Genomic DNA, 20,115 nt, shown 5'->3' on the forward strand with positions numbered 1-20,115 from the left:
AAATCAACTCGAAATCTTTCCGGTACAAAACTAATCAACCCTGTAAGTGATTAAGCCATAAACATACATGTGTGACACATAAAAAGGGGAAACATGGCACAATTACACAAAACGACCGTTCGGGTCGTCACATTCTCTCCCTCCTGAAACAAACGTTCGTCCTCAAACGTGCATAAGGACATACCTAAAGTGATGAATAGATGAGCATAACGACTCCGCATGTCGTGCTCGGTCTCCCAGGTCGCCTCCTCGACCAGATGGCCCCTCTATTTAACCTTTAATGAAGCAATGTCCTTTGATCTCAACTCCCAGACATGTCTGTCCAAGATAGCCACCAACTCCTCAATATAAGTCAAATCCTTGTAATTGGACTGTGCTGAAGTATAAAACATAAGACGTATCGCCATAATACATCCGGAGCATAGAAACATGGAACACTAGATGAACTGCACATAAACTAGGTGGTAATGCAAGCTTGTAGGCCACCTCACCAATCCTCTCTAGGATCTCAAAAGGTCTGCTATACCTAGGGCTCAACTTACCCATATTCCCAAACCTCATCACACCCTTCATGGGTAAACCCCGGAGCAAAACCTGCTCCCCAACCATAAATATGCTATATCACGAACCTTACAATTGGCATTACTCTTATGTCTAGACTGGGCTGTACGAAGTCGATCCTGAATCAACTTGACTTTCTCCAAGGCATCCTAAACCAAATCCATGCCCAATAACTTAGCCTCTCCCGGCTCAAACCAACCAACTAGAGAACGACACTGTCTCCCATATAGGGCCTCATAAAGAGCCATCTGAATACTCGATTGGTAGCTGTTGTTGTAGGGAAAATCCGCAAGCGGCAAGAACTGATCCTACGAACCGCCAAAATCCATAACACAGGCATAGAGCATATCCTCTAATATTTGAATGGTGTGCTCGGACTATCCGTCTGTCTGGGGGTGAAATGTTGTGCTCAACTCAACCGGTGTGCCTAACTCAGGCTGCACAGCTCTCCAGAAACACGATGTGAATGGCATGCCCCGGTCAGAGATAATGGATATCAGCACGCCATAAAGCCGGACAATCTCACGGATATAGATCTGAGCCAGCTGCTCTGAAGAATAGGTAGTCACTACCAGAATGAAATGAGCTGACTTGATCAATTTGTCCACAATCACCCATACCGCGTAAAATTTCTTCTGAGTCTGTGGGAGCCCAACAACGAAGTACATAGTAACAGGCTCCCATTTCCACTCTGGAATCTCAAGTCTTTGAAGTAAATCGCCTAGCCTCTGATGCTCAAACTTCACTTGATGAAATTTTTGGCACCGAGATACATACTTCACTATGTATTTCTTCATTATCCTCCACCAATAGTGCTGCCTCAAATCCTGATACATTGTAGCAGCACCCGGATGAATAGAGTACCGTGAACTATGGGTCTCCTCAAGAATCAACTAATGCAACCCATCCACATTGGGCACACATAACCGGCCCTGCATCTGCAACACACCATCATCTCCGATATAAACCTCCTTGGCATCGCCATGCCGCATGTCCTTAAGGACAAACAGATGGGGGTCGTCATACTACGCTATCTGATACGATCATATAAAGAAAACTGAGAACCCACACAAGCAAAAACTCGACTGGGCTCTGAAACATCCAATCTAACAAACTAGTTGGCCAAGGCCTGAACATCCTATGCTAATGGCCTCTCTGCTACCAGTAGATATGCTAAACTATTCAAGCTCTCCGCCTTTCGACTCAAGGCATCGGCCACCACATTGGCCTTCCCGAGATGAAATAGAATAGTGATATCATAGTCTTTAAGAAACTCTAACCATCTCCGCTGCCACAAGTTAAGATCTTTCTGTTTGAATATATGTTGTAGACTCCAGTGGTCGGTAAAGACCTCATAAGGGACATCATACAAATAGTGCTTCCAAATCTTAATTGCATGAACAATAGCTGCCAATTCGAAGTCGTGGGCCGGATAATTCTTCTCATGGACCTTAAACTGCCGAGACATGTAAGATATTACCCTACCATCTTGCATAAACACCGCTCCAAGGCCAACACGTGACGCTTTATAATACACAGTACAAGACCCCGAACACGTAAGTAATACTAATACTGGGCTTTAGTCAAAGGAGTCTTGAGCTTTTGAAAGCTAGCCTTACACTCCTCGGATCATCTGAAAGGAGCACTCATCTAGGTCAATCTAGTCATAGGTGCAGCAACAGATAATAAACCCTTTATGAAACAACGATAATACCCGGCCAAACTAAGGAAACTCCAAATCTTAGTAGCCGATGATGGTCTGGGCCAACTCTGAACAGCTTCAATCTTCTTCGGATCTACCTTGATCCCCTCACTCGACACCACATGACCAAAAATGCCACCGAATCAAGCTAGAATTCACACTTTGAGAAATTTGCATACAAGTTCTTCTCTCTCAAGGTCTGTAGCATGATCCTTAGATACTATTCATGATCCTCATGATTGCGGGAGTATACCAAGATTTCATCAATAAACACAATGACTAATGAATCAAGATATGGATGGAATACATTGTTCATCAGGTGCACGAATGTTTTTGGGGAATTGGTTAGCCCAAATGACATCACAAGGAACTCGTAGCGACCATACCGAGTCCTAAAGGCAGTCTTCAGAATATCCAGGTCCCGAAACTTTAGCTGATGATAAATCGACCGCAAATCAATCTTTGAGAACACTCTGGCACCCTGTAGCTGATCAAATAAGTCATTAATGTGCGGAAATGGATACCTGTTCTTCACTGTAACCTTGTTCAACTGCTGATAATCAATACACATACGCATAGAACCATCCTTCTTCTTCAAAAACAAAACCTGAGCACCCCAACGCGACACACTAGGCCAAATAAAACCCTTATCAAGAAACTCTTGCAACTACTCTTTTAACTCCGCTGGGGCCATACGATATGGTCCAATGGAAATGGGCTGAGTGCCCGACAACAAGTCAATACCAAAGTCGATATCTCTATTGGGCAGCATGCCCAAAAGATATGCTGGAAATACATCTGGGAAATCTCTCACTACCGGAACTGACTCAATGGTAGGAGTGTCAACACTGTCATCTCTCACAAAGGCTAGATATGCATCATACCCCTTCTCAACCATCCGCTTAGCCTTTAGAAATGACACAAACCTAGAACATAATCCAACGCACTCCTCCACTCTAACCGTGGCAAACCTGGCATAGCCAATGTCACAGTCTCGGCGTGACAATCCAAAATAGCATGATAGGGCGACAACAAGTCCATACCCAAGATAACATCAAAGTCTACCATACTGAGTAATAGTAGATCAACTCTAGTCTCAAAACCACTAATAACAACTAAACACGATCCATACACGCGTTCCACAAAAATAGAATCTCCCACAGGCTTGGACACATAAATAAGAGAACTTAAAGAATCACGAATTATATCCAAATATGGAGCAAAGTAAGATGACACATATGAATAAGTGGATCCCAGATCAAATAAGACTGATGCATCTCTATGAAAAATCGAAACCATACTTGTAACGACTGCGTCTGAAGCGAATGCTTCCGTCATACGCAGAAAAGCATAGAATCTGGCCTGGCTTCCCTCTCTAGGGCAACCTCTATCCACCCCTCCCCTACCCATATCTGGCTGTGCGGGTGGAGCGGCAATTGGGGCAGCAACCATAGCCTAAGAAGTCTGTAGGCCTAACTGAATTCATGGAGCCTGAGTAGTTTGCGGAGGTGCACCCCTCCTGAGTCTGGGGCAGTCTCTAACCATATAACAGGTATCACCACACTCGAAGAAATCTCTCAGTAGGCATAGCTCCTGGGACTGGCTCTGGCCTGGTTGGCTGGACTGACCATTGAAGGCACCCCATGCAGGAGGTGCTCTAGAAAGTGGCTGAGCAAAGTGTGCAACCTGAGATCTCAGAATAACCGGAGCACCACTAGAAGATGGAAGTGCGGAGTGAACTGGATGGATCATATAGCCTCTACCGTAACTGGCTGTAGCTGCAGCGTAGCCACCACTAAATCCTCCAGTACCTCAAGGCCTTTTGGCTCCTCTATCGCAGCTCGAGCAGGTGCTCTAGCTGCACCACATGCCCTTCCTCGGCCTCTTCCATGGCCCTGACCACGTCGGATCCAGCAGTGCGTATCCTCACCATATGTGAGAGACTAGAAATTCAAAGATTTAGTCTTCGAAGTCAACTAATTTGCACTATAAGGAATCAAAGAAGTGGAGTTATCCTAAAAGTTCCGTAGCTTCTCAAAGATAAGTACAGACGTCTCTATGCTGATCCGTAAGACTCTACTAAACCTTCTTATGACTCGTAACACTTATGAATCTAGAGCTCTAATACCAACTTTTCACGACCCAGTTTCCCACTGTAAGATGTCGTGATGGCACCTAATCTCTACGATTATGTAAGTCTAACATGCATAGAGAAATAGTGGAAATACTACTAAAATTTCAAATTAAACCTTCACACTATTATCATAAACTCAACAGTACAATTGCCAACACTTTCCCCCAAAACCTGGTGGAACGGAGTCATAAGCTCTACAAGAAAGTACCAACAGTCTCAAAATACAATACTGTTTGAAAGAAGAAATAAACAGTAGAATTTCTAAAACAGAAGGTGACTCCGAGGCTTGCGGACGTCAAACACATATACCTTGAAGTCTCCAAAAGCAGCTACTCAATCAACCTCTAGCATCCAGAACGGGCAGACGTATCTGAATCTGCACAAAAAAAATACAGAAGCGTAGTATGTGTACACCACAATGGTACCCAATAAGTATCAAGCCTAACCTCGGTAGAGTAGTGACGAGGCTAGGTCAAGACACCTACTACGGTATAAACAACAACATGAAAACATAATTACGAGAAGTAATGGCAGGGAGAGAAAATAACAGATACGAACAAGTTAATAACATAAACTAATACCAAAATTGTAAGCATAAAGATAACATAAAGGAAGCAATTAAAGAGGACTACCAAAGTCAAACACGGATCCAAACTGCTAAAACACCGAAGAATAAAAACAACAAGGAGTATTTCACCAATAACTCTTTACAACATGAGATAAACAACTGGAATCACAGATGAGGTACCGCCTCGTACACAATAAGAATCACAACCGAGGTATCGCCTCGTATACAACAAGAATCATAACCGAGGTACCTCCTCGTATTCACATTTCTCAATTTCAATCATAATCTTTCCTTATACCGCAGCTTAAGCCTTACATTTAAATAATTTTGAAAATATTTTCTCCGAAATAGCTACACGAACTTTAGCCCACCTTATAATGCCGCGTGGCTTCAAGTAATTTCCTTACAAGAAACACGCACATAAGTCCCACTTTATGCCATCAAATGCACATTAACCCCTATGTTTATACCGTAGCATGCACATCAATATCACATCACAATAACAACTCGCACCACAAGTGGCCATATGTCACAAATTGCCAATAATCAACAATATTAATGTTTCCACAACAATAGCCCATGGCTCAGCCACAATGTGTACAAGAATATCAATAATAACAATGAATGTAAATTCCTCAACAAGAAGGATATCTCAACAATAACGACTTCACCACAAATGGTTTTCACAACTTTAACATCAATAACTCAACAATAAGAGAGATAATGTGTAATTACTATATAAAATAAGAATAACTCACACGGGAAGAGATAACGTAACATTGACTTCAAATAATGATAAATCATCAATGGAAGAGATAATATGTAATAATGGCTTCAATTAATGACAAATCATCAATGGAAGAGATAACATATAACAATGGCTTCAAATAATGATAAATCAACAATGAAAGAGATAATGGCTTCAAATAATAATAAATTAACAATGGAAGATATAACTTGTAACAATAGCTTCAAATAATGATAAATCAACAATGAAAGAGATAACACGTAACAATGGCTTCAAATAATGATAAATCAACAATGGAAGAGATAACATGTGATAATAAAAGAGGTAACAACTTCAACTAAAATATAAGAGCAAAATATCAAGTAAGATGTAGAAAAGGTGTTAACAATGTCATTTAAGGCATATAACGATAGACTAACAAGTAAGAGTATATTGACTATGAGTATTTAGAACATGATATGACATTTCAATTAAAGCATGGAAAGAGTCCAAGCAGCCTAAACCGGTCAAATATCACATATAACCCGTGTACCCACTCATCACCTTGCGTACACGTCTTTCACATAGCACAAATGACACAATCAATCCCAAATTCTAAGGGGTAGTTCCTCCACACAAAGTAGGCAAGATACTTACCTCAACTAGGCAAATTCAACCTTCAGAAATAGATTTTCTCCTAAAATTTGCCTCTACACGGCTCAAATCTAACCAAAATCGAGTTAATATCATAAACCAATGCAAGGGAAACCAATTACCATAGATAAAGTTATGATCTTTACACTTTTTTTAGAAAGTCAACAAAAGTTAACTCGAGCTCGCCCAGTCAAAATTCGGGTCCAACAGTAGATTCCGACTACCCATGACCCCATGAGTTCATATATATGATTGGTTTCAAGATTTGAGTCCAAATCGAGTCTCAAAACTCAAATTTTTATTTTTCAAAAAATTGACAAAGTTTCACAAATTTTCACTTTGATTCACATGATTTTGATGTTAAATCTACGATATATTGATGAAATATAGTTGGAAATGGGTTAGAATCACTCACCTAATGTTTATAAATGAAAATCCCCTCTAAATATTGCCTCATACCGAGTCCAGAGTTCTAAAATGAGAGAATATGAGATGAAATCTCGACTACCAACCCTTTTGATCAGCTGCAGATGTCGCAATTGCGACATGAGTTCGCAATTGCGAAGTATTCCTCACAAATGCAACCACTATCAGTCCTATGTCTAGGTTGCAATTATGACTCTGGCTTCGCATTTGCGAAGCCTGTCTCCATCACAAATGCAACTATTTTGTCGCAAATGCGAACAAACCCTCTACTCGAGCTATGTCGCAATGCGCCTGCTAACCTCACAATTGCGAACCTAGTGTTTGCAAATGCGACGAGAGGCTGATGCACACCAAATCGTGTTTTTCAATCCAAAAGATTCCATAACATGTCCGAAACTCATCTGAGCCCCAGGGGCTCCAAACCAAAGGTCCACACAAGTCTGAAAATATCATACTAACTCGCTCGCATGATCAAAACACAAAAATAACATCTAGAACTACGGATTGAACTCTAAAACACATGAATTTCAAAGTAAATTTCAAGAATTTCTAGTATGACAACTAAGCGTCTGAATCCTATCAATTCAACTCCGAATGATACCAAATTTTGCAGACAAGTTCTAAATCGCATAACAAACCTATTCCAAGTCCCAAAATCAAATTCCAAACTCAATAGTTAAAAGTCAACCTACGGTCAAACTTTTCAACTTCAAATTGTCAAATTTTGGCTAAACAACACAAATCAACCTACAGACTTTCGAATTCAATTTCGGACATACTCCTAAGTCCAAACTCACGATACGAAGCTATCAGAGACATTAAAATACCGTTCCAGGGACATGTTTCACAAAAGTCAATGTTTGATCAACATTTCTAACTTAAGCATTTATGTCAAGAATCAAAGGGCTCAAATCAACAAAAAATCTTCCAGGAATGAACATACATGTCTGAAACATCAAAAGGGGAAACGGGGCACAATTAAACAAAACGACCAGTAAGATCGTCACAAAAGGCTTACAGGATAATAATAGTAATGTTGAAATTGGACTCGCATAGGTGTATGTTGAGGGACCTTATCAAGGTATTCCATAGAACAATTTTATACAAAGAGAGACAACACAAGAATCTGATTCTCTGGAAGCTGAGCAATATATACAACAGAAAAGAAAAATCGAACAGGTTGATACTGATATGACATGAAGTGAATGATGATACTCAAGAAAGACAAGTGAAAAACTGAAAGCATGAAAACTCTCATCCTATTTAGAATATACGTAGTCCAGTAGATTCTGGAATCATGACGAGATCTAAGTGAGGAATATGTGTGACTTCTCTACCGACTTATCCATGATTGAGCCAAAGAATATTAAGGAAGCTCTTTAAGATGTTGGATGGATTGTTGCTATACAAGAACTTTTTAGTTTGAAAGAAATAAAGTATGAAATCTGGAACCTCGACTGAAGGATAGAACAATCATAGGAACCAGGTGATTTTCAGAAAAGAGTTAGATGATCAAGGTACTATCACTAGGAATGAGGCAAGGTTGGTAGTGCAAGGTTACTATCAATAAGAAGCATAAACTATGATGAGACATTTATACCGGTTGCTAGAACAGAGTCTATATGGATGCTTATTGCTTTTGCATCCTACATGGGTTGTAAATTGTATTAAATAGATGTCAAAAGTGTTTTTGTGAATGAATATCTGAAGATAAAAGTATTTGTATGTCAACCTCCAAGGTTTGAAATCCATGCATTTCCTGATTATATACGAATTGGACAAGGCATTGTATGAACTAAAACAAGCACCTAGGGATGGTATGAGAGGTTGTCAAAATTTCTTCTTGAGAATGTATTCATAAGAGATAAAATTGACAACACGCTTTTTCTGAAGACAGATAAAAATTTGTCAATTGTCCAAATCAATATAGATGATATCATTTTTGGTGCTACTAATAAAATTTTGTGTAAAGAGTTTGTAAAACTAATGGGAATTAAGTTTGAGGTGAGCATGATGGGAGAGCTAAATTTTATTCTTGGGCTACAAGTTAAGAAAACGGAGAATGGGATGATGATATATCAAGAAAAATACATAAAATATTGCTCAAAAGGTTTGATATGGATAATACAAAGATAATTGATGCTTCTATAGCCAATGCAACTCTATTGGACATGGATGAACTTGGTTCTCATGTTGATTAAAAATTATATAGGGTTACAAAAGATTTTTTTGATGTATCTAACTAAAAGTAGACTAGATATTGTATTTAATGTTGGGTTTGTGACAAGTTTCAACCAAATCCCAAGGAGTCACATTTGAAAGTTGTGAAGAGGATCTTGAGGTGTCTAAAAGGTCTCAAAACTTGGTTTGTTAGTATCCATCAAGTATTACATTTGACTTGTTGAGATAAGTAGATGTTGATTATGCTGGTTATGTTGTCGATAGAAAGAATACACCTAAGATGGCTCACTTCCAAAATTTATGTTTGATCTCTGGGGCATCAAAAAAGTAAAATTATGTAACTTTGTCAACGGTAGAAGCTAAGTATATTATTGCAGCGTCATATTGTGCACAATTATTGTGGATCAAACAGCAGTTTGAAGACTATGATGTGGTAATTGAACAGGTTCTAATATTATGTGATAATACAAGTATTGTGAACATGACAAAGAACCCAATTCATCATAAGAGCACAGAATATTTTGATATTAGGCACCATGAGAGATAATATGGAAAAAGGACACATCTCTATGGAGTATACAAGACTAAAGAGCATATTGCAGGAAGATTTACCAAAGCTTTAAAAAGGGATCACCATGAGAGAAACCGCTTCTAGATTGGTTTGATCAAGCTGCACTAAGCATACTCTTGATTCCCTTAATGATTAGCTATGTTAAATCATTGTGTCTAATATGTCTAAATATTAAAAATATCTAACTCGGTCTTATATTTTAACAAATATGCATGCATGTCATGGACAAGTATTATAGATGAGGTCTAATAATATTATCCCTATTATTATAGGATACTCTGCCCCATTGAAAAAATAAACAAAAAAACTAGTTCTTTCGAAGTTGAGATATATGCCTCTTCTGTAGCAGATAGTTGTATTAACTTGTTAAATTACTACATAATAAAATCAGGTTACAAAATCAAATCTTGATATTATCCATATCATAAAGGATAAAATATAACTGCCGTCAGTTCGCGTGAAAAAAGAGAACATGTTCCTAGACCTAGTAACTACACGTCTCTACCATCCAAAACAGATCTAATCAAAATCACCAATTTTAAAAATTCAAATCTTAGCGCATTTTCCTTTTCCTTAAGAACCAGTTTAGGAATTAAAATCCCTGATTGATGAGGTTAGTAACTATCAAATTGTATCTCTCATTAATTAACTTCATTTTTTATTGCGTAAATCACTCACAAAATTCTCACAAATTCTCTCGTCTCAGTGCTAAAAGCAAAAAAAGCAAGAAAACTCCAAATTTAAAATCTTTCAAAAATTTCCAAGAACCCAATAATGTCGAATACCTAAATCCCTTCCGTATGAAATAAATCACACCAAACTTGTTTTGATGCTTCTCCATCAAACCCCAAACTAAAATGTCCTAAATCCCAACCTCACACAAGAATAAAAAATCCTAGAATCTGCTGGCGGTGGAACTTTGACGAAAATCCTTGTAAGTGAAAAGGTAAAAGTTCAGGGAGAGAAAATTAATACTGGGGAGGAGGGTAATTAGGTGAGTAGTGGTAGTGACAAAACTTTTGTGGTAGAAAAAGATGGGGATAAGGAAAAAGGAAAAAGAAAAATGAATCCTTCAGTAAGGGAAAAGACGTTAGTGTTGCTCCAGATACCCCTGGACAACAACTAGGTTCTTCTGGTGCTAGTAAGGGAGATGATAAAGTATACCATTTCTAATCTAACTTTCAAGAGTTTAAGGATAAAACTATGAGCACAGCGTGAAGGGGTAGAACTAACCTTCTATATATAGGGTCTAGGGAAGATCCTGAGGTTCATACCTGTGTATTTGACACTTAGGTAAAACATGAATGGCTGAAGATAGGTGAAAAGGAATAAAAGAAGTCATACGTGATTGTAAATTACACATAGGGAAGAAAGCCTGATGAGGCCAGGAAGGTATATAAAAGAAAAATGAACACATTTCATAAACTATTGTACGAGTTTGTAAACAAGTGTGTGTTTCCGAGGTAAAAGGAGGAATTGGGTTATTGCCCTGGATTTGGCTGTGATGGACGTGCTTGACAAGAACATGTTATTCAATGTGTCATCATTTATGATCAAGTACATGACTAGCATAGCCATTTCGCCTAAGGGAAAGCATGCACTGCTTTATGGGTTTTTACTCACTCAAGTATATGATCACTTTAATGTTCTAGTGAAAGCAGGAAAAAAAAAGGACCAAAAATGATATGTTTGATTTAGAAACATTGTAAACGTATAACCTTCTCAACAAGGAACTAGGTGCTAAGAGCAACAGACTAATCACCCGGTTGATCAGTGATATGAAGGAATCCAAGGATGAGAATAAGATGCTGAATGGGGAGATTGCCTCTCTACAAGTGTGAAAATGGGCGGCTGCAAGAAAAAATGCAGCAAGATCAAGAAGTTGCCAATGTTGACATTGACAAGATGTTAGGATTATGCAAATCTCACCCTCCCCTAATAAGTGCACCTGGTCTCTAGTCACCTCTTAGAGCCTGGTCCAAATTCAACTTCTTCTAAGACCATTCTAATTGTTGCTATTATTTTTTACTCTTTTTGTTGCAATACTAGCATGTTTTTAAAATTTTCTGTTGGTTTGGGATTTTTGAGGCTTAATTGGTACAAAAATTAATGGAAATTATCTTTTTGGTTCGGTGAGTTCTAAAAGATGGATAATATCCTTAGATTAAATATTTGAGCTCTTGATTTATGTGCATGGTAGTGTAGCCCAAGTGGTCATATAACGACCCGGTCGGTCTTTTTGAGTATTGTGGCCTCATTTATCCTATTTGATGCTTTACATATATGTATTTATAGTTACGTGACTTGAGGGGTTGATTAGTGTGATTTCAAGAGAGTTTTGGATTGATTTGAGGCATTTAATCCCTTGGTTGAAGGCTTAAGTTGTAAGAGTTGCCCGAAGTTTGACTTATATGTAGATGGCCTCAGAATAGTATTTTGTTGGTTTCAATAGTTTTGTATGGTAATTCTGGACTTAGGTGTATGTCCAGATGCAGATTAGGAGGTCTGTAGGCTGATTTGATGTTTTTAGGCGAAAGTTAAAAGGTTGAAGGTTTGAAAGGCTGATAGGTTTGACTGAGAGCTGACTTTATTGAAACTGGGTTTGGATTGTGGTTCTGGGAGGTTGTAAAGATCCATTATGTCATTTGGGACTTGCATGCAAAATTTGAGATTATTTGTAGTTGTTTAGGCTTGTTCAGCGTAAGTTTTGTATTTGGAAACATGGATTAGTGCATTTAAGAAGACAATGGACCGTAGATGCAGTGTTGTTTAGGCTCAGGGGCTTCTGCAAGCACGGAAAAGGGTGCGCAAAAGCGTGATCACAGGTGCGCAGCTTCGTAGGAGCGCTTGAGGTAGTTCAAAGTTGGCCCAAGCCTTCTTCTGCTACTGAGACCCTGAATTTCCTTGGATTGGCTGGGTATTATCGTCGTTTCGTGGAGGATATTTTGTCCATTGCAGCACCTTTGACTAGTTTGACCTAGAAGGGTGCCTCATTCAGGTGGTCTGACGAGTTTGAGGAGAGATTTCAGAAGCTCAAAACTGCATTGACTATAGCTCCAGTTCTGGTTTTGCCTTCAACATCGGGTTCTATAAAATCCATTGTGATACTTCACGGATCGCCATCGGGTATCTGTTGATGCAAGAGGGTAGATTGATTGTTTATGTTTCACGTCAGTTGATGCCCCATGGGATGAACTACCCAGTGCACGATTTGGAGTTAATAGCCATTGTTCACACACTGAAGATTTGGAGGCATTATCTTTACGGCGTATCATGTGAGGTGTTCACGGATCACAGGAGTCTACAACACTTATTCAAGCAAACAGATCTGAACTTGAGGCAACGGAGGTGGTTGGAGTTACTGAAAGACTATGATATCACCATTCGTTGTCTACGGGGAAGGACAATATCGTGGCCGATGCATTGAGTAAGAAAGCTGAGAGTATGGGTAGTTTTGCTTTTATTCTAGTTGGGGAGAGACCATTAGGTTTGGATGTTCAAGCTTTGGCCAACATGTTCGTAAGGTTGGATATTTCGAAGACTTGCAAGGTTCTTGCATTCGGTGTTTCACGGTCTTCATTTTTGAGCATATCAAGGCAGGTCAATATGATGACCCCCACTTGCTTGTCCTTAAGGACACGGTGTGGCACGGTGATGCCAAAGAGGTTACTATTGGTGATGATCGGGTGTTGAGGATGAATTGCCAAATTTGTGTGCCCAATATTGAGGGATTACGGGAGCTGATACTTGAGGAGACCCATAGTTTGTTATATTCTATTCATACAAGTGTTGCGAAGATGTACCATGATTTGAGGAAGCACTACTGGTGGATAAGAATGAAGAAAGATATTGTGGAGTATCTGGCTCGGTGTTTGAACTATCAGCAGGTGAAGCACAAGCATTAGAGACCGGGTGGTTTAGTTTAGAGACTTGATATTCTGGAGCGGAAGTGGAAGCGTATAACCATGGATTTTGTAGTTGGGCTTCCACAGACCTTTAGGAGGTTCGATGCAGTGTGGGTTATTGTAGACAGACTGACCAAGTCTGCACACTTCATTCCAGTCGTAGCTACCTACTCTTCAAAGTAGTTGGCTCGGACTTATATTTGGGAGATTGTTCACCTTTATGGTCTGCCGGTGTCTATGGGGAACACAGTTCACATCGTATTTTTGGAGAGTTATGTAGAATGAGTTGGGCACACATGTCGATCTGAGTACGTCATTTTATCTATAGACGGATGGACAGTTTGAGTGTACTATTCAGATATTGGAGAACATGTTACGAGCCCATGTCAGTGGAATCAATTTCTATCGCTAGAGAGTAGGTGAGGTGACCTAAAGACTTGCATTGCCATCTAGCTATTGGGAGTTCACCCGGTGTTCCATGTTTATATACTCTGGAAGTATTATGGTGATCCGTGACATATGTTAGATTTCAGCTCAGTACAACTGGATAAGGATTTGACTTAGTGGAGGAGCCGATGGCTATTTTGGATAGGCAGGTCCGAAAAATGAGGTTGAAGAATGCTACATCGGTGAAGGTTTAGTCGAGAGGTCAGCCGGTCAAGGAGTCCACTTGGGAGACCGAGCATGATATGAAGAGCCAATATCCTCACCTTTTTGGCACATCAGGTACGTCTCTATACTCGTTTGAGGACGGACATTTGTTTAAGATGGGGAATGTAACGACCCAGCCGGTCATTTTGAGTATTTTAGCCCCGTTTGCCCTATTTGATACTTTACATATGTGTATTTATGGCTACGTGACATGCGAGGTTGATTAGTGTGGTTTCAAGAGAGTTGTAGATGTATTTGGGACACTTAGTCCCTTAGTTGAAGGTTTAAGCTGTAAGAGTTTGCCGGAGTTTGACTTGCGTGTAGACGACCCCAGAATGGTGTTTTGTTGGTTCCAATAGCTTCATATGGTTATTTTGGACTTGGTTTACGTATGGATGTAGATTTGGAGGTCCGTAGGCTGATTTGAGTCTTTTTGGCGAAAGTTGGAAGGTTGAAGGTTTGGAAAGTTGATAGGTTTGACCGAGTGTTGACTTTCTTAATATCGGGTTCAGATTGTGGTTCTGGGAATTAGAATAGGTCCGTTGTGTCATTGGGACTTGCATGCAATATTTGATGACATTCGAAGTTGTTTAAGGCTTGTTCATCGTAAGTTTTGAATTTGGAAATATGGATTAGTTCATTCGACTTGAATTGAGGTGCGATTCATAGTTTTGATATTGTTTGGTATGATTAGAGGCCCCGTATAAGTTTGTGTTATGCTTTGGGATTGGTTGGTATGAATGTATGGGGTCCCAGGGGCCACAGGTGTGTTTCAAATTGAGTTCGAACTATTTTAAGACTTGGTTGCATTGCTGAAGTCTGGTGCTTTCGCATGTGCGATGGTTGGGCTGCAGGTGCGAGTCTGTAGAAGCGAACAGTGGACCGCACATGCGGTGTTGGTTGGGCTGAGGGGCTTTTGGGGGTGCAAAAGAGGTTGCGCAGAAGCGCGATCGTAGGTGCACTCTTTGGTCCACAGAAACGGCTTTGCAGGAGCGCTTGACGGTCCATAGAAGAGTTTTTGGGGCTGCATCTGTGATGAATTTTCCCCTGATGCGGAGTCGCAGATGTGACCAAAGGACCACAGAAGCGAAAAGGCTGGGCAAAAATATCTTGAACGTGGGTTTTAATTTCATTTATCACATTTTGAAATAAAGAGCTTGATTTTGGGCGATTTTGGAGAGGAATTTCACGATTTGGATTGGGGTAAGTGTTTTTAACTGGGATTTATCATTATTTCATGATTCTAACCTCAATTTTAATGTTTGGTTGAGGAATTTAGTTTTAGAAATTGCAGATTTTAGTAAAAACTTTTCTAAAATATAAAACAATGACTTGAAGGTTGATTTGAGGTCGGAATTGGATGTAATTGGAATGGTTGGACTCGTATCGGAATGGGTATGTAGTATTTGTGATTTTGTCGGGTTCTAGGGTGCAAGCCCGGAATTGACTTTTTGAGTTGAGCTTTTGATTTTAATTAAAGATTGAAGCTTTATTTTTCAGAATCGTTTTCTATGGCTTTTATTTGTGATTGTAATTTTGGCTAGATTCGAGCCGTTCGGAGGTTGTTTCACACAGGAATGGCTTCTTAGAGTATTAATTTAGCTTTTTTGAGGTAAGTATCTTGCCTAACCTTGTGTGGGGGAAACACCCCTTAGGTTCTAGTCCTAATTGTTGATTTCTATGACGTGTAAGTGACGTGTACATGATGTGACGAGTATGTATACGGGTACTATGTGTAGTTTTGACACCAATAGACTGTAGGCTATTAATATTCCTTAATGTGATTATGAACTTTATATGAAACTTGCGAGATCATTTTATGACTATTTGATCGTGATCATTCCATTGACTTAGCCATAGTCATACTTTATTTATTGAACATCCCTGCGCTTTTATGATTATTTGGTATGTGTCCACGATTGTTCAAAGTTGTGAACTTATAGTTTGATGAAACTTTGTTATCATTGTTGTTATATTGTGACACTTGGCATTATTGTTATGCGTGTGGGAAAAAATAAGGGTGGTGTTATATCGGGCTGCCCACGCAGCAAAACAAGCGTGGCATATCATATTTATGTGCACATGCAGCGTAATAAAGGTGGCATTTTGATGATGTTATGTGATATTCCAGGGTGTCTTCTTGTTTTTATGATTGTGTTGAGACAGGATTGATAATTCATTCTCATGATTGTCTCTGAAAGCTTATGTTTTGCACTTACTTGATTTAATGGTTGTACTTGACATTTCATCACATGCCTTACCTCTATTTGATGTTTTGTGATCAAAGATGGGTTTTTACTACATTGAGTTGTTATTACATGTTTTAAAAGGGATTGTGATTATTGTTTTTAGTTATTTTTCAATTATTAGTTTTTCTTTGATATATTCATTGCACATTTTATTTTTCTAGTAAGTATCAAACGACTTGTACCTCGTTACTACTCCACCGAGGTCAGTCTTGATACTTACTAGGTACGGATTGTGGTTTACTCATATAGCGCTTCTGCATATTTTTTGTGTAGATCCAGTTACTTTAGACCGGGCTGATCGGTAGTGAGACATTTCATACACTAGAGAATTTAAGGTATCCTTGCATGATCCGACCGCAGGCCTCAGAGTCATCCTTTTATTTTATTTCTACAGTTTAAGTATTTCAGACAGTACCATATTTTTGAGATGTTCTCGTGTATTCAGTTAGAGCTTGTGACTCGGTATCACCTAGTTCTGGGAAGTTATGTTGATTATTGCCACTTTGGCATGTATTACTCCTATTTTCGCATTTATGTTAAATTTTATTTTTGATATATCATGCTTTTATGGTTCTAAAAAATGTTAAATGACCGGCTTACCTAGTTTGGGGACTAGGTGCCATCACGACTCCTAAGGAGGGATTTGGGTCGTGACAAATTGGTATCAGAGCTCTAGATTCATCGATTCTACGAGTCACGAGCAACTTTAGTAGAGTCTTACGGATCGGTATGGATACGTGTATTATTATCCTCGATAGGCTATAGAACTATTAGGATATTTCACTTCTTTCATTCCTTATCGGGCAGATTTATTGATTTTGGAGTTTAAGCTTTTGTCTTTCTATTCTCTCACAGATGGTGGGGAGACACACTACCGGATCAGCTGAGTAGACATCCACGCCCCCTGCTAGAGCCGTGAGAGGTCGGGGCCGAGGTAGAGGCAAAGAAGGGGCACGTGCTACTGCTATAGCAGCAGCTGAGGAGCCACCAGTAGCTCCGGTTGGGGAGCAGGCACCTGAGATGCATGTTGCTACCCCTTGACTCCAGGAGACTCTCACACATTTTCTGAGCATGTTTGGTACCTCGGCTCAGGCGGGATTGATCCCAATTTCACCAACTACTTCTCAGGTTGGGGGAGGAGCTTAGACTCCCGCCGCACACACTCCAGAGCAACGAGCCTTTATTGATCAGGCTCCGGGTGTTATGCCGGTACATCCTGTGATTGCGGTCTAGCCTGAGGTCAGTCCAGTGGCATTAGAGGAGGATCAGAAGAGGCTTGAGAGGTTCAAGAAGTATTTTCCTCTTACTTTCAGCGGTGAAGCTTCTGAGGATGTACATGGTTTTCTTGATCAATGTCACCATATTCTTCGTTATATGGGCATAGTTGAGGTGAGCGGAGTTGACCTTACTACTTTCCAGCTGACACGGTCGACATATAGATGATGGCTGGCTTATGAGGAGAGTAGGCAAGCTGGCGCAACACTAATCTATTGGGCTCATTTTTATGATCTATTTCTAAGGGAGTTATTCTACAGACCCTTCGGGATGCGTTGCCCACAGAGTTTGAGTAGTTACGTCAGGGGATTATGACCATGTCCAAGTATGCCACGAGGTTTTGTGAGCAATCTCGTCATGCACCTGCTTTAGTTTCCATAGTCAGAGAGACAGAGAGAGAGTCTGCAGATTTATTGAGGGACTCAGATATGGTCTCAGGTTTGGGATGGCACAAGAGCTAGAGACTGATACTCCATTTCAGCAAGTTATGGAGATTTTCAGGAGGTTAGGGTGTTTCCAAGGTTAGAGGGAGGATAGGGAGGCTAAGAGGCCTCGTGGTTCGGGAGGATTTGGGGGCTCCTACTATGGGGGAAAGATCTGTCATGGCAGAGGTTATATTAGTCAACCAGTTTAGTCTGCACTTCATGTTACCCATGGTGCTCCACCTAGTCAGGTACCTCAGGGTATCTGTGTGGGGTAACCATATTTTAGTTCACCTCCCTACATGCAGTACTGACAATGATTATTTTAGCCGACCAAGTCAGACTCAGTACCAGCAGCCACTCCCACAGGGAGATTGTTTCGAGCATGGTGATACTAGGCACATTGTGAGAGATTGTCCTATACGTCGGAGAGGTGGGCCTCCACATGGTTCTTAGGCTATGATTTCTACTATGATTACTACTCCACCTGCATAGCTAGCTAGGGATGGAGGACATGTGGGTAGAAGTAGTCCTAGAGGGGGAGGCCATGCTCGTTGTTATGCTTTTCCTGGTAGGACTGACGTAATTGCATCAGATGTTGTCATCACAAGTATTGTTCCGGTCTTTCATAGAGAAGCATCAGTGTTATTTGATCCAGGTTTCACTTATTCATATGTATCATCCTATTTTGCTTCATATTTGGATGTGTCTCATGATTCTTTGGGTACTCCTGTTTATTTAACTATATCTGTGGGGGATTCTATTATTGTAGATCGTGTCTATCGGTCGTCTTGTGTCACTATCAGGGGTTATGAGACTAGGGTCGACCTTGTTTTACTCAGTATGGTGGACTTTGATGTGATTTTGGGCATGGACTGGTTTCCACCATATCACACTATCTTGGATTATCATGCTAAGACCGTGATATTATCTATACCGAGTTTTTCGCGGTTGGCAGGGAGAGGTACATTAGATCATGTTTGTGGAAGGGTGGTGTCCTTTCTGAAGGCACAACAGATGGTTAAGAATGGGTGCTTTGCATATTTAGCCTTTGTGAGGGAAGTCAGTGTTGATACTTCTACCGTTGTATCAGTTCCCATAGTGAGAGATTTTCCATATGTATTCCTAGCAGACCTACCGGGCATGCCACCCGATAGGGATATTGATTTTGGTATTGACTTGGTGCGGGGCACTCAGCCTATCTCTATTCCACCAAACTGTATGGTACTAGTGAAGTTGAAGGAATTAAAGTAACAGCTTCAGAAGATGTTTGACAAGGGTTTCATCAGGCCGAGTGTTTAACCTTGGGGTGCTCCAGTTCTATTTGTGAAGAAGAAGGACAGTTCGATGAGGATGTGTATTGACTACAAGCAGCTGAACAAGGTTACTATCAAGAATAAGTAACCACAACCGCGTATTGATGACTTATTTGATCAGTTTTAGGGTGCTAGGGTATTCTCGAAGATTGATTTGAGGTTGGGGTGCCATCAGTTGAAGATCTAGGCTTCGGCTTTCGGGACCTGCTATAGTCACTCTGAGTTCCTGGTGATGTCTTTTGGGCTAACCAATGCACCAGCAACCTTGCTGCACTTGATGAATAATGTGTTTCAACCGTATCTTGATTCTTTTATCATCTTATTCATTGATGATATATTGGTGTATTCTCACAGTCGGGAGGATCATGAGCCGCACTTGAGGATCGCGCTCCAGGCATTGAGGGAGAAAAAGCTATATGCTAAATTCTCCAAGTGTAAGTTTTGGCTTGATTCAGTGGTTTGGGCCATGTGGTTTCCAGTAAGGGGATTATGGTGGATCCAAAGAAGATTGAGGCAGTTCAAAGTTGGCCCAGACCATCTTATGCTACTGAGATACAGAGTTTCCTTGGATTGGATGGGTATTATCATTGTCTCGTGGAGGGTTTCTCGTCCATTTAAGCACCTTTGACTAGATTGACCTACAAGTTTTCCCCATTTGGGTGGTCTGACCAATGTGAGGAGAGCTTTCAGAAGCTCAAGCCTGCCTTGACTATAACTGAAGTTCTGGTTTTGCATTCAGCATCGAGTTCTTGTACAGTCTATTGTGATGCTTC

The 20,115-nt window shown here is 40.2% G+C and overlaps 1 protein-coding gene across 1 annotated transcript; it reads right to left on the reverse strand.

The window, feature by feature from the left end:
• Positions 1 to 2,930: 2,930 nt before the first annotated feature.
• LOC138898625 (uncharacterized) lies at positions 2,931 to 3,715 on the reverse strand. Its single transcript, XM_070184704.1, has 2 exons — positions 3,329 to 3,715; positions 2,931 to 3,170 (listed from the first exon to the last, which is right to left on the reverse strand). Exons 1-2 carry the CDS (start codon positions 3,713 to 3,715, stop codon positions 2,931 to 2,933), a joined length of 627 nt encoding a protein of 208 aa, XP_070040805.1.
• Between the last annotated feature and the right edge of the window lie 16,400 nt (positions 3,716 to 20,115).

This window comes from Nicotiana tomentosiformis, chromosome 9, assembly GCF_000390325.3.
Source record: "Nicotiana tomentosiformis chromosome 9, ASM39032v3, whole genome shotgun sequence".
Lineage (NCBI taxonomy): Eukaryota > Viridiplantae > Streptophyta > Magnoliopsida > Solanales > Solanaceae > Nicotiana > Nicotiana tomentosiformis.

Coding starts and splice junctions, on each gene's coding strand:
- LOC138898625 (XM_070184704.1), bottom strand. CDS start 3,715: ATGGTTGCTGCCCCAATTGCCGCTCCACCCGCACAGCCAGATATGGGT. Junction 3,171..3,328: donor ATCTACTATTACTCAGTATG/GTAGACTTTGAT, acceptor TCATTTCTAAAG/GCTAAGCGGATGGTTGAGAA.